At 48.4% G+C, this 11,965-nt stretch overlaps 1 protein-coding gene across 1 annotated transcript; it reads left to right on the top strand.

Moving 5' to 3' along the window:
- The first annotated feature begins 848 nt into the window (after positions 1-848).
- Positions 849-3,252, top strand: LOC125585186. Its single transcript, XM_048753784.1, has 3 exons — positions 849-977; positions 1,097-1,665; positions 1,778-3,252. The coding sequence occupies exons 2-3, from the start codon at positions 1,162-1,164 to the stop codon at positions 2,648-2,650; spliced, it is 1,377 nt and encodes a 458-aa protein (XP_048609741.1). The 5' UTR covers positions 849-977; positions 1,097-1,161; the 3' UTR covers positions 2,651-3,252.
- Positions 3,253-11,965: the final 8,713 nt, after the last annotated feature.

Genomic DNA, 11,965 nt, shown 5'->3' with positions numbered 1-11,965 from the left:
AGCACTCTGCGGCGAGTGGTGGCGATGGAGGCGTTGGGCATCTTGCGCGCGACTCTCGTCCGGCCAAGATTGGGCCCGCCGGAAAGCGCTCGAGCAACTCCGAGGCTGCGGGGCAGTCATCGCGAAGATCTGTTCCTTCGCCGACCGAGCGACTGACTCCGTTCCGTTTTTGTTGTGATGGAACAATTGAAGAACTTCCAGATCTGGCCCCGTCGTTTGATCGGTCGCGGGGACTAGATGGGCAGGATTGGGGTGACGTTGCCCCTACTCATTCTACTTTGGAAGGGGTTTCCTTGTTGATGGAAGCGAACCGAGCATCCGGCGTCACTTTCATGATCCCGAGATCAGATCAGCGTCCGTGGAGTCCGCCGGTCGGATACTGCTGTGTTTACGAATCATTTTTCGGGGAGGACTCGAGGTTGTGGTTTCCGATTCCTCGTTTGATCACCTCCTATTGTTTTCGGCGAGGGATCGCCATGAGTCAGCTTATGAACAGGGCGATCAGGATCGCTGTTGCGTTGATGGTTATGGCGGCGGAGATTGACGTGTCATTGACCGTTCGCATTTTCGAGGAACTAACACAAGTTCAGCCAAAACCAAATGGGCTTTACTCAGTGCAGATGAGGTCGGGTTTGAACGTCTTTACCAGTCCCCTTATCAAGACTAAGAGATGGCAACGCTCTTATTTTTATGTCAAAGCAGACGATGCTGGATTCGTTGACCCGCTAGAAGTCGATCGCCGGGTTTTATGGAGTAGCAGCATTGGTAGATCGTCTTGTGTCGACCTGTTCCTCGTCGTGGGGTTGATTCTAACTTTTCTTTTAAATTTTTCTTTTTTGCAGTTGGTCATCCAAACACCTTTGGTCCTTGGGACGCTTTTCGGAGGGACTTACCGAAGATTGTCGTGCTCCGATCCCAAGAGTGGAAGGACTTTGACCGCAAAAGAATTCGTCGTCAACGAAGACGCATCGCTAACGGTTCGTCTCTTTTATATTTTTTTTTTATTTTTCCTCTCTTCTCGACCAATCAATTGATTGTCATTATCTCTTCCTGTTTTTTTTTTTATATATCTTTCCCTCTCTTTTTGTTTTGGCAGTCGATTGGGCGGCGGACATTCCTTGCGAGGAACCGAAGGGGAAGAAAAGACTAAAACTTCCGATCATGGGAACTCCTTCTAGAGTGTATCCAGACTACAGCGAGATCTTGGCTGCTCAACTGAGGGACGCAAACTTCGGCCCTTCAGCGAACATGGATGGGACGGGCAGCGCAGTTGCGGATACATCGATCGATCGGGCGCCAGCGCCGGTGATCGTTACAGTTGATTCTGGCGTCGAGGGACCCGTTGACGTTCGTCCGCCGAAGAAAAAGAGAAAGAGGACTAAGTCTTCCAAAGAGGTGACGGCTGGCCCTCCTTTGGATGGAGATGAAACTGAGGCTGCTCAAACGCAACTCGAACCAATGGGTGGTGACGAGGTGGAAGAAGGTGATGAAGTTGCTCCCATAGAGGGTTTTACGGGTCCGCCCGGAGATGAGTCGTCGGGAGGGGAGGCCCGGGAGCCTGGTGAGGTGACTCGTCCGATCGACGGTGGGATGCAGACAACTCTATCTGTTTCTGAGTTTGCGTTTGCAGACAAATTTGCTGAATCACTTCGTGCGGATGCGGAGGTAGACATTCGTCTGAGGGATTGTGTTTGATTGCTTACTTATCTTGTTCCTTTGGGTGACAATCTTCTTATCATCGATTGATCCTTTTTTTTTTGGCTTTCTCTTGGTCCAGGCTGCTGCTCGGAAGAATGCTCTCGTGATGGAATACGAAAAAGCTTTGCAGAAGTTGACATTGGATCTTAAGGAAGCGGAAGGGACGATCAAGATAAAAGAGGCTGGGCTTGAAGCGGCTAGAAAGGAGAAGCACGATAGGGATAAGGAGCTGGCCGCTGAGCGAGGTCGCTATTCCCGCGAGCGTCGGCAAGCGATCCAGACGGCCGCGGATCTTGAGGAGGAGTTAGAGACCGCCCGAGACATAATTCCTCGGCTAGAGGCGGAGAAGGTCAAGGAACTTGAGAAGACGAAGAGAGCGATGGATCGCACGAGACAATCTCGCAATCGCGAGCTTTTATCCGAGAGAAGTTGCGTGGTTGCTGCGGCTAATAGGCGTTTCGACAAATTTCGGAAGTATATTGCCGATCGAGATGAAAAGGAGGAGAAGCGTCTACTCCATGGTACAGCTCTTGGAACCTTGGACGCGTTGAGTTTATTGGAGACCAAGGGACTGTCTGTCCCGCAACAACTAAAAGATCTTTTGACTGCTAACGAGGAGAAGTTCAGGAAAGAGGTAGAAAACGTTAGTGTTGAAGTTATCGCGGAGCGCGATCTTGCTCTCTCACCTCCTCGTAGGGACTTGCTTCCTTATGGGAACCAGTTTGGATCAACCTTCGGCGCCGTTGATTCTGATTCTGCGATGGCTCTTCGATCTCCTTTCCTTTGTGGTGAGAGTTCGACCGCTGCTCTGGATCAGGCCGTTGCCTGTCGATCGGCGGCTGTCACGTCCGATGGTCGTGCGGTTACTCAGGACAGTCTCGGGGTTCCTGCGCCTGCGAGGGTCGCGGAAGCAGGAAGTGTTGTTTCGTCGGACGTAGCCATTGAAGAATAGTCTTCAAGGGTTGATCGTGCTACCCTGTTGTTGTTTTACTACTTATGTTTTTTTTTTATTATTTAGCACCTTTTGTTATGGCCTCCGAACTCTGTTCCTTTTGGTCGGCCGCTTGCTGTTGCATTTGGTTTGAAACCGTTGTTGTATCTTTTGGATCTTCTTTATTCTCCTAGTTTCAGACGCTCTCCCTTTAAGTTCTATGTAATATGTTATCTCAGCTTCTTGTGATGGAGGTCCGAAATGGTTCGTGCCAAGGTCATGTGTGCATCTTTTTGACAAAGAGCAGATTAGCCTTTGGAGCAAGGCTGCTAGAGAAGCGACCACGACTAGTTGCGAGCAATGTGCGAACTTATCTTAGGATCGAAAAGAACTTTGGCGCAATGAGCCCGTTGATCTTTGAACTTAAGCTCGAGCTTCTTGGTGGTCGTCGTGTATGTATGATCTCAGGCTTCTTTGGCCGTCGAGCAAATGACGGGGTTTTAAACCCGCGAGAAGCTTCCGTTGATGGAGCTGTGAGAAGCTTTCGTTCGCGCCATGTCTTTGGCGAGTACTCCAATTAGGCGACTTTGGCCTCAAAAGTGGAGGACCGAGAAGCTCCTGTTGATGGGGCTTTATCACGAATTTGCCATTGATGCTGATGGTGAGTCCGGGCCGTGCGATGTGTAGTTATCCGAGTCGATCGGAAGTGACATACAAGCGTTCGCGCGGTGCCTTTGGTGAGGACTCCAACCTATGTTTTTTTTTTTTTTTTTTGAGTATGGCTGGACCTGATGATAGGCTGCCTACGTACCCCTGGTAAAGGGATCAAGCCAATCGTAGTTCGATTTGCCCGAACGGCGTCTTGGTCATTCACCATAAGTTAAGGCAAAAGTGACGAAGACGTGCTCATTCGGTGTTTGGACAGAAGTGACGTGGTGTCATCTGTCTGGAGCTGGGCAAAAGTGACGTATTGTCATTCGCTCGGCTCTAAGCGAAAGTGATGGTAAGGTCATTCGCTCCTTTTTTTTTTTTGGAGTATGGCTGGACCTGATGACAGGCTGCCTACGTACACCTGGTAAAGGGATCAAGCCAATCGTAGTTCGATTTGCCCGAACGGCGTCTTGGTCATTCACCATAAGTTAAGGCAAAAGTGACGAAGACGTGCTCATTCGGTGTTTGGACAGAAGTGACGTATTGTCATTCGCTCGGCTCTAAGCGAAAGTGATGGTAAGGTCATTCGCTTTTTTTTTTTTTTTTTTTTTTTTTTTTGGGGAAGACGGTCAAATGAGGTACTTCCGAAGGTTGGCGGCGTTCCACGCTCGTGGTACTGGGTCGCCGGCGGAGGTTTCCAATCGATAGACACCAGGCTTAATGATCTCGACTATCTTGTATGGTCCTTCCCAGTTTGTTCCCAACTTGCCGGCCTTCCACTCTTTCGTGTTTTCGAATACTTTGCGAAGGACTTGGTCGTTGAGTTCTAACGGTCGAGCGCGAACCTTCTTGTTGTAATAAGATTCGGCCAGATGTTGGTAGTTCTGGATTCGGAGCAGCGCATGGTCTCTTCGTTCTTCGATTGCGTCCAAGGCGTCACATAGCATTTCTCTGTTGAGTTCTTCGTTGTGCGGCATCTTCGCTCGGCGAAGACTTGTAACGTTGACTTCCGCCGGAGCCATAGCCTCGACTCCGTATGCCAGAGAAAATGGTGTTTGACCGGTCGCACTCCGTAGGGTCGTTCTGTGTGACCAAAGAACTCCATCTAACTCGTCGGCCCAATGTCCCTTTTTGAGATCCAAGCGTTTTTTGATACCATCCAGGATTGTCTTGTTGGTGGCTTCGGCCTGTCCGTTGCATTGGGGGTAGCGAGGCGTCGCCGTGTTTAAGCGGATCCCCCATCGTTCCAGAAAACCGCGGAAGTTGCTAGAGATGAACTGGGAGCCGTTGTCAGTGACGATTTCGTAGGGAAGGCCGTGCCTGCAAATGATGTTCTTCCAAACAAAGTTTTGGACTTCCTTGTCTGTAATGTGGACGAGTGCTTTCGCTTCGACCCATTTGGTGAAGTAGTCCGTCATGATCAGGGCGTACTTTCGTTGCCTGGAACTTGGCATTGGTCGATTAGATCCATCCCCCAGCGCATGAATGGGTAGGGAGCTGTCATAGTTCGTAGAACTTCGGTCGGACTGTGTATGTTCGGTGCATGTCGTTGGCACTTATCGCACTTGCGTGCGTATGTCTCGCAATCGGCAACCATTGTTGGCCAGTAAAAGCCAAGGCTTTTTACTTTAAGGGCCAGTGCTCGTCCACCTGAATGGTTCCCCGCCGCTCCTTCGTGGGTTTCGGCCATGGCAAGAGATGCTTTTTCTCCATCGAGGCATGTTAACAGGACTTTGGCGGAGGTCCAACGATGTAGTCTCCCATCGATGAGAACGTAGTTCGCACTCTTGGTTTCAGTCGACGGGCCTCCCATTTGTTTTGCGGAAGCGATCCGTCTGAAAGAAAACGAATAAATGGGGTTCGCCAGTCACACGGTCGATCGCTTGATTCGCTTGTATCCATCTCTTCTGATGCGTCGATTGCTACTACGTGATAGCTCTCATCGTGCGATAGAGTGATGCTTGGTTTGTCAATCTGTTGAATTGGGATGGTCCGCTTTACTTGATCTCTTGGGTTGCTCCCAAGCGCCGCTAGAGCATCTGCACAGACGTTTTCTCCGTGGGGAATCCTTGTTAGTTGAAAAGACTCGAATGTTTTGGTTAGGTCTTGTACAACTTTAAGGTAGGCGTCCATTCGTTCGTTCCTAGCGTCGTAGTCCCCGCTAAATTGATTAACAACCAATTGAGAGTCGCAGTAGGCGTGGATGCGCTTTGCTTGGACTGCTTGCGCAAGGCGTAATCCAGCAATGAGGGATTCGTACTCTGCTTCGTTGTTAGATGCTTTGAAACCAAGTCGGAATGATTGCTGGAGCAACTCGCCTGTGGGGGATTGGAGGTGGATACCGATTCCAGAGCCCTTAGTGGAGGATGACCCGTCGACGTGCAAGATCCAGGTGGCGTCGGGCAGTTGTAAATCTTGTTCGAGTTCCGGTGTTAGCTCGATGAGAAAATCAGCCAACACTTGGGACTTCGCGGCTGGTTTGCTTTGAAACGTGACGTCGTATTCACTAAGCTCGATGGCCCACTTCGAAAGTCTACCCGAGTGATTGGAGTTCTGCATGACGGTTCGTAGTGGTAGGTTTGTCAGGACGATGATCGAATGAGATTGGAAATAAGGCCGAAGTTTCCTTGCTGAAGTCATAACTGCCAGCGCCATCTTTTCGAGTGTCGAATAGCGAGTTTCTGCGTCCGTCATGCGTTGGCTGGTATAGAATATTGGGCGTTGCTCGCCTCGTTCATCTTTGACGAGCACGCTACTCACAGCCGCGTCAGAGACTGCAATATACAGGTATAACGTATCTCCTTTGTCTGGCTTGGCCAACACGGGCGGCGTCGTAAGATAACGCTTGAGCTGTTCGAATGCTTCCTCGCAGCGTTCGTTCCAAATGAATTTCTTGTTTCCGCGCAGCAGGTCGTAAAACGGGAGGCATTTATCAGTCGATCGTGATATAAATCGATTGAGGGCTACGATTCGACCGGTCAACCGTTGTACCTCGCGACTGTTTTTGGGACAAGGAAGGTCGAGGATGACAGTTATCTGCTTTGGGTTCGCCTCAATCCCCCTTTGAGTGACTATGTATCCAAGGAATTCGCCGGATGTTACGTCGAAGGTGCATTTCGTTGGATTAAGCTTCATCCCGTACTTGTTCAAAATGAAGAAACAATCTTTGAGATGGTCGATATGGTCTGTTGCCTTTTGGGACTTTACCAGCATGTCATCAATGTACACTTCCATTGTGGCTCCCAATCGCTCGGCGAACATCTTATTGACGAGTCGTTGGTACGTCGCGCCAGCATTCTTTAGACCAAAGGGCATTACTTTGTAGCAGTATATCCCGCGGTCAGTGATGAACGCCGTTTTCTCTCGATCGTCTGGATGCATCATTATTTGGTTGTAACCGGAAAAAGCATCCATGAATGTCAGTAGCTCGTTTCCCGCTGTTGATTCGACCAGTCGATCAATGTGAGGGAGAGGAAAGCTGTCTTTAGGACATGCTTTGTTGAGGTCTGTGAAATCGACGCAGACCCTCCATTTGCCATTCTTCTTCTTTACGACGACTGGATTTGCTAGCCATTCGGGATACTTCACTTCCGTGATGGAACCTGCGTTCAGCAATCGGTCGACCTCTTCGTTGACGGCCTTTGATCGTTCAGGGCCGAGCTTGCGCCTTTTTTGACGGATTGGTTTGAATGTTGGGTCGACGTTGAGCTCGTGTGTATTGACGCACGGGTCGATCCCTTTCATGTCGGAGGTAGACCAAGCAAAAGTCGAGACGTTATCCCTGAGAAACGAAATGATCTTGCCTTTCGTGTCGTCGGGAAGGTGGGCACCGACTCGGACGATCTTGGTTTGGTCACTGTCGTCGATGGTTACCTCGAGAATCTCTTCCTTGAAAGGGTATATCTTCTGGATTGGTTTGGCGACTGAGTTAACGTGGGAAGTTGCCTTGCGGTTTTTTATCTCGGCGACGAGGAGATCTCGAGCAGCTGCTTGGTCACCCCGAAGAGTAATGATCCGTCCATCGTTACCAGGAAATTTGATACATTGGTGATAGGTCGAAGGGATAGCCTTCATCGCATGGATCCATGGTGTGCCCAGGATTGCGTTATATGGAGCGTGAACGTCGATGACGGAGAACTTGACGTTTTTGGCGATGCCTTTGGCGTACACTCGCAAGCGTATCGTTCCGAGCATGGTCTCGGTTGACCCGTTAAAACCTGTTAGCGATCGCGCGGAAGGTTTCATGTCGTCGAGGCTTACCCCCATCTTGACGAGTGTTCTTTTAAAGATGAGATCGACTGAACTGCCAGTGTCCACGAGGACTTTGGTGACCGTGCAGTCACTAATTCCGACGTCAACGAGGAGTGAATCGTTGTGCGGCATGTGGACACCTGTTGCGTCTTCGGCAGAAAAGGTGATTGGAGGACTAGCCTCTGGAGTGGTAGGCCAGCGCTTAGTTGTGATTGCCTTCCGTCGGAACGCTTTCACAGATCTGACGGAGTCGTTGCCAGGAGGGGATCCTCCCATGATTACGTTCAAGTGCTGAAACTGCTCTTGGTGCTCTTCCTCGGGTCGTACCGTTCGTTCAGCTCTAAGTGAATTGAGACGTGTACGCAGATCTTGAGTCTTGCGTTGGTATGGAACGATCGGCTCTGGCTCCGCTTTCGAACGGTCGATCTTGCATCGTTTGAGTTTTTCGCGAAGATCCGGGATCTTTGAGTTAAGCTTAATTCGAAGATCCGTCATCTCGACACAATCGGATTGGTCGTTTGACAACATTTCCCGTTTAAGTTTGTCTTGCCGATGGAGTGGATCTTTTCTCTTTGCGTCTAGGACATGTCTAGCGTCTGAAACATTGAGCTTTCTTATGGAACGACTGATCCTAGGCAGCGCACCATCGATCTCCATAAGCGTACTGCTGCTTTCTATTGTTCGCGCCGAAGTGTCAGTGAGAGTGGGGCTTTCGATCATCTTTCCGGATTTTTGGTTGAGTGAGTGACGTAGATCGTCCTCCGGCATTGCCGTTGTAGATGGCGTGGCTCGGATTGTGAAAATCTTTCGCCGAGCTTTTGGTTTTTCTTCGTCGGAGGTTGACTCCTCGTCATGATGCGATTGGTCGCCATCATCTGTCGGAGGGGAGTCCTCTTCTTTCTTTTCACTGGACTTTTTCTTCTTATCCTTGCTCTTGCTCCAACTTTTACTGTTTTTGGTCGTCTTTGGTTTTGGTGGTTCGACCTCGGTACGACCGTCGCTGGTGGAGGCGAGCCATGCCTCGTAGAGGTGTCTGCATTCTTTGGTGTCATGACCTCTCATATCATGATACTTGCAGAACTTGTTCTGGTCGTACGAGCTCTTAGAGTTGGCGGGCGCAGGTTTGCGGGACTGCTGCGCCTTTCCTTCGGTATCGCGTTCCCATACGTTCCACCCTGGTTCACGTACCGCGGCAACTACGCCAGATTGATCGTCTTCGGTGACGGCGTAGACAGGTCCTTTCTTTTGGTAAGGGGCGTGCTGTCGTGGCTCCTGGGCGTTCGATGTCTTCGATGCCGTTGGCTTTAGAGCATGTTGCTTGGCGTTGTAAGCTCGCCTGTCTTCGTCCATTTTGATAAAGTTCTTTGAGTCGTGCAGAGCGTCTTCGATGGTTATGGTTGGGTTAGTCCCGAGGTACTCGCGAAACTTGGAGTTGATCCAAAGAGCGTTGGTCAAAGCTTCGACGGTAGTGTGATCCGGGGTAGATACCGTTGATAGTACTTGCTTGAATCTTTCCATAAAGTCCTTCAGACTCTCGTTTTGCGATTGAGACCACATGATATAGTTTTTGAGGAAAGAGGCGGACAGGTCGTCGAAGCTATCGATCGAACCTTCTTTCAAATGTGAAAACCAACTTAGGGCCGGTCCGGAAAGGCTCTCGACGAAGAGTTGGCAGAGGCCTGCGTCTTTCTCTTCGTCGGAAAAGTGATTTCGACCCATAGCGATGTTGAAAGCGGTCATGTGATCGGTCGGATCTGAATCTCCCTTGTATGGAGGGATACGGAGTTTCTCCGTCTTCTTGATCTTGACTTTCGTTATTCTCTGAGTGTAAGGGTTTCGCCGGGTGGTGGCGAGAACACGTTCGATCTCTGGTGTGGATGCCTTGACATGATGTATCTTAGAATGGATATCCCGCAGTGAGAGTTGCAGATCGGCGATCTGGCGGCTAGTCAGAGAGTCTGAGCCGTCAGTCGTTTGTGCAACCTCACCGTTCGTAGGGTTTGCTTCTTCTGTTGGTCGTTCGACTCCAAGATTAGGGTTTGCGGTTGCGAACAACCTTCTTCTTGCCGTTTCCGCCCTGTCGTTTTCGCCATCTAGGGTTCCGAGAGCAGCAGCGAGTGCGGCCAGACGGTCGCTCGTGGCTTTGTTGGTTTCTTCTTGTTGGATGAAACGTGCCATGATGGCCTGCAGCATCTCGGGAACGGATTGGTTCGGTGCGACCGGAGCATCGGGAGCCGGCGTAACAGAGACCGACGGTCGGTTACCGTCAGCGGGTGTTTCGTCAGGACTCATACTGAGTTTGTGAACGTTACTCTGTAAGGCCCCACGGTGGGCGCCAAATGTTGAATACGAGTTTGGTAGGTTGAATGATAGTGAAATGAACTCGGTTTTAGTGGGTCTTACAAAGACGTTCTATTCACAATATGAGGTAAACAGTCGAGGTTACAAAGAGATTAGAGAAAGAAGGAAAAGGTCGGAGCTTTGTTGAAAGGCTCAGACAGAAACACTAAGCAAGGCGATTGATCGTAAACCCTAGATCTTGCCGTCAATCTCTTAGTGTCTATTTGCGGATCCCTTCCTTCCTTCCATTCGTTCTCCTTTTATAGGCTCTACATGTCTCTCACTCGTTCGCCCTGGCAGTTTGGGCTTAATTTGATGTTTAATGGGCTGTCCAGCCGAGCGATAGCTTGATGGGCCGATACTGGTCCAGTCGGTCATTTGATCGTGAGGCTGAGTCGATCGAGCGATGGCCTGATGATCCAAGACTGATCCAGTTGATCGGGAGGCCCAAATGATTAGCTTGGATTCCAACACCGATCGTCATGTTAGATCCTGGTTAGTCTCCTGATAAGATTGGTCCGAATCTTATTAACCGACGGGCCTTGTGTGAGAATGCTAAATTCCTCTCTAACACTGGAGTTGGAAGAAAATATATCTCAAAATATAAATACATACCAGCTAAGATAATCTCTTGTTGGTTGGACATCAGTGTCCATAAAAACCCGTGAAGATGACATAGTAGTCAGAGCAAGGGTTCCTGATGTTTACACATGAATGTATCAGTAATCAGATTCAGAAAACGATAACAAACTCTATATATCACAAAATGATAAAATTAAAGCTGGATATGCTAACCTCCAATCCGTTTTGGATTCAATGTGGTGACTAAAATAGCACTTGGAGTCCTCCCATATGACTTGTACTTCAGGCAGAAATCTGCTGCAGCTTTGTCCCATATGTATAGTTTCATCAATGGTCCGCTATAATATTTAAACTCAAATGTTAAGATAAACACACATACAAAATGTCGATATTAATGGGCAAACTTACCCACGTGTCTGCACATGAACCCTCAGATGCCGCTTCTTTGCTATATCAACTCCGTTAAGGATGGGACAGTCCATCAGAGGCTGCTCATTGACCAACTTCATGTGTCCAAGATAATCTGAAATAGTAAGAGTTGAGTTTGGTAATTATCGAACTTATACTCTTTAAAAATAACAAATGTATGTCTATATAGGTTAAGTTCGGTGAATATCCAAGTTATACAATAATAATAACATCAAAACGTATGTATACTATACTAAAACTCAACCCACAGATTCGTGACTAAATAAATTCAGCAGTTGTTCACAGACTGAAGACTTAACCTCAAGATTTAAGAGTAAACCCCAACTGTAGCTCAATTGACTCCTACTTGCGAACGACAATTAGATAGAGGACTTACCATAAAGGTCAACCTTGAGGTCACAATTAGCTTCAAACTCCTTGTGGCTACGGAACCTGAACCAGTCTTCCTGAAAAGGAACCGGACTGTCCTAAAGAACCGAGAGGACAAAGTTCAAAGCTAACGAAATGGTGACACTATGATCAGCGACACTGGACTGATCTTTGCTTCTGGACCCGTAAAACTTGTTCAGTAAATAAACAGAACCTGCTTTCAAGTGAGGCATATACGTCTCAACCGTCCTGCTAAGATAAAACCTTGAATAACCGTTTCCTGACAACCAAACAAAATAGAAGATTAAAAGTGTTACTATGACAACCATTATCATGAGATGGAACAACTTGATGCATTCGTTGATTTAATAAAAAGTAATAAAATTTCGAATGGAATCAGTTGCTCAGACCATCATATGAAAGACTTAAAACGAAACTAAGATCAGATAAAAAACCACATCCTGGCCATTAGCTAGAGTAGGACGATGAGAACGTGCTTATCTACAAAACAGAGAGATCGATGAACCTGTGCTATCTACAAAACAGAAAGCTCTCTATAAAAAAAAACTGCTTGCGAGCTGTAGCTTCTATTGTGGCTTGAAGATATACGTTCACTCCAGGAACGAACAAACTTCAGGAATTTACCAAATCAGTTGCCAAAGGTTCGTCAGCGAAATAAGTGAACAGAATTTCCATGGAATTCCCAAGTTCTTT

Source organism: Brassica napus, chromosome C4 (assembly GCF_020379485.1).
Source record: "Brassica napus cultivar Da-Ae chromosome C4, Da-Ae, whole genome shotgun sequence".
NCBI classification, from domain to species: domain Eukaryota; kingdom Viridiplantae; phylum Streptophyta; class Magnoliopsida; order Brassicales; family Brassicaceae; genus Brassica; species Brassica napus.
Note: the sequence above shows the minus strand (reverse complement) of the source record. Positions and strands in the feature narration are given on the sequence as shown.

What these genes read in the sequence shown, in the direction of transcription:
- LOC125585186 (XM_048753784.1), top strand. Translation starts at nt 1,162, where the DNA reads ATGGGAACTCCTTCTAGAGTGTATCCAGACTACAGCGAGATCTTGGCT. An exon ending in CACTTCGTGCGGATGCGGAG is followed by an intron (nt 1,666 to 1,777) that starts GTAGACATTCGT and finishes CTCTTGGTCCAG; the next exon opens with GCTGCTGCTCGGAAGAATGC.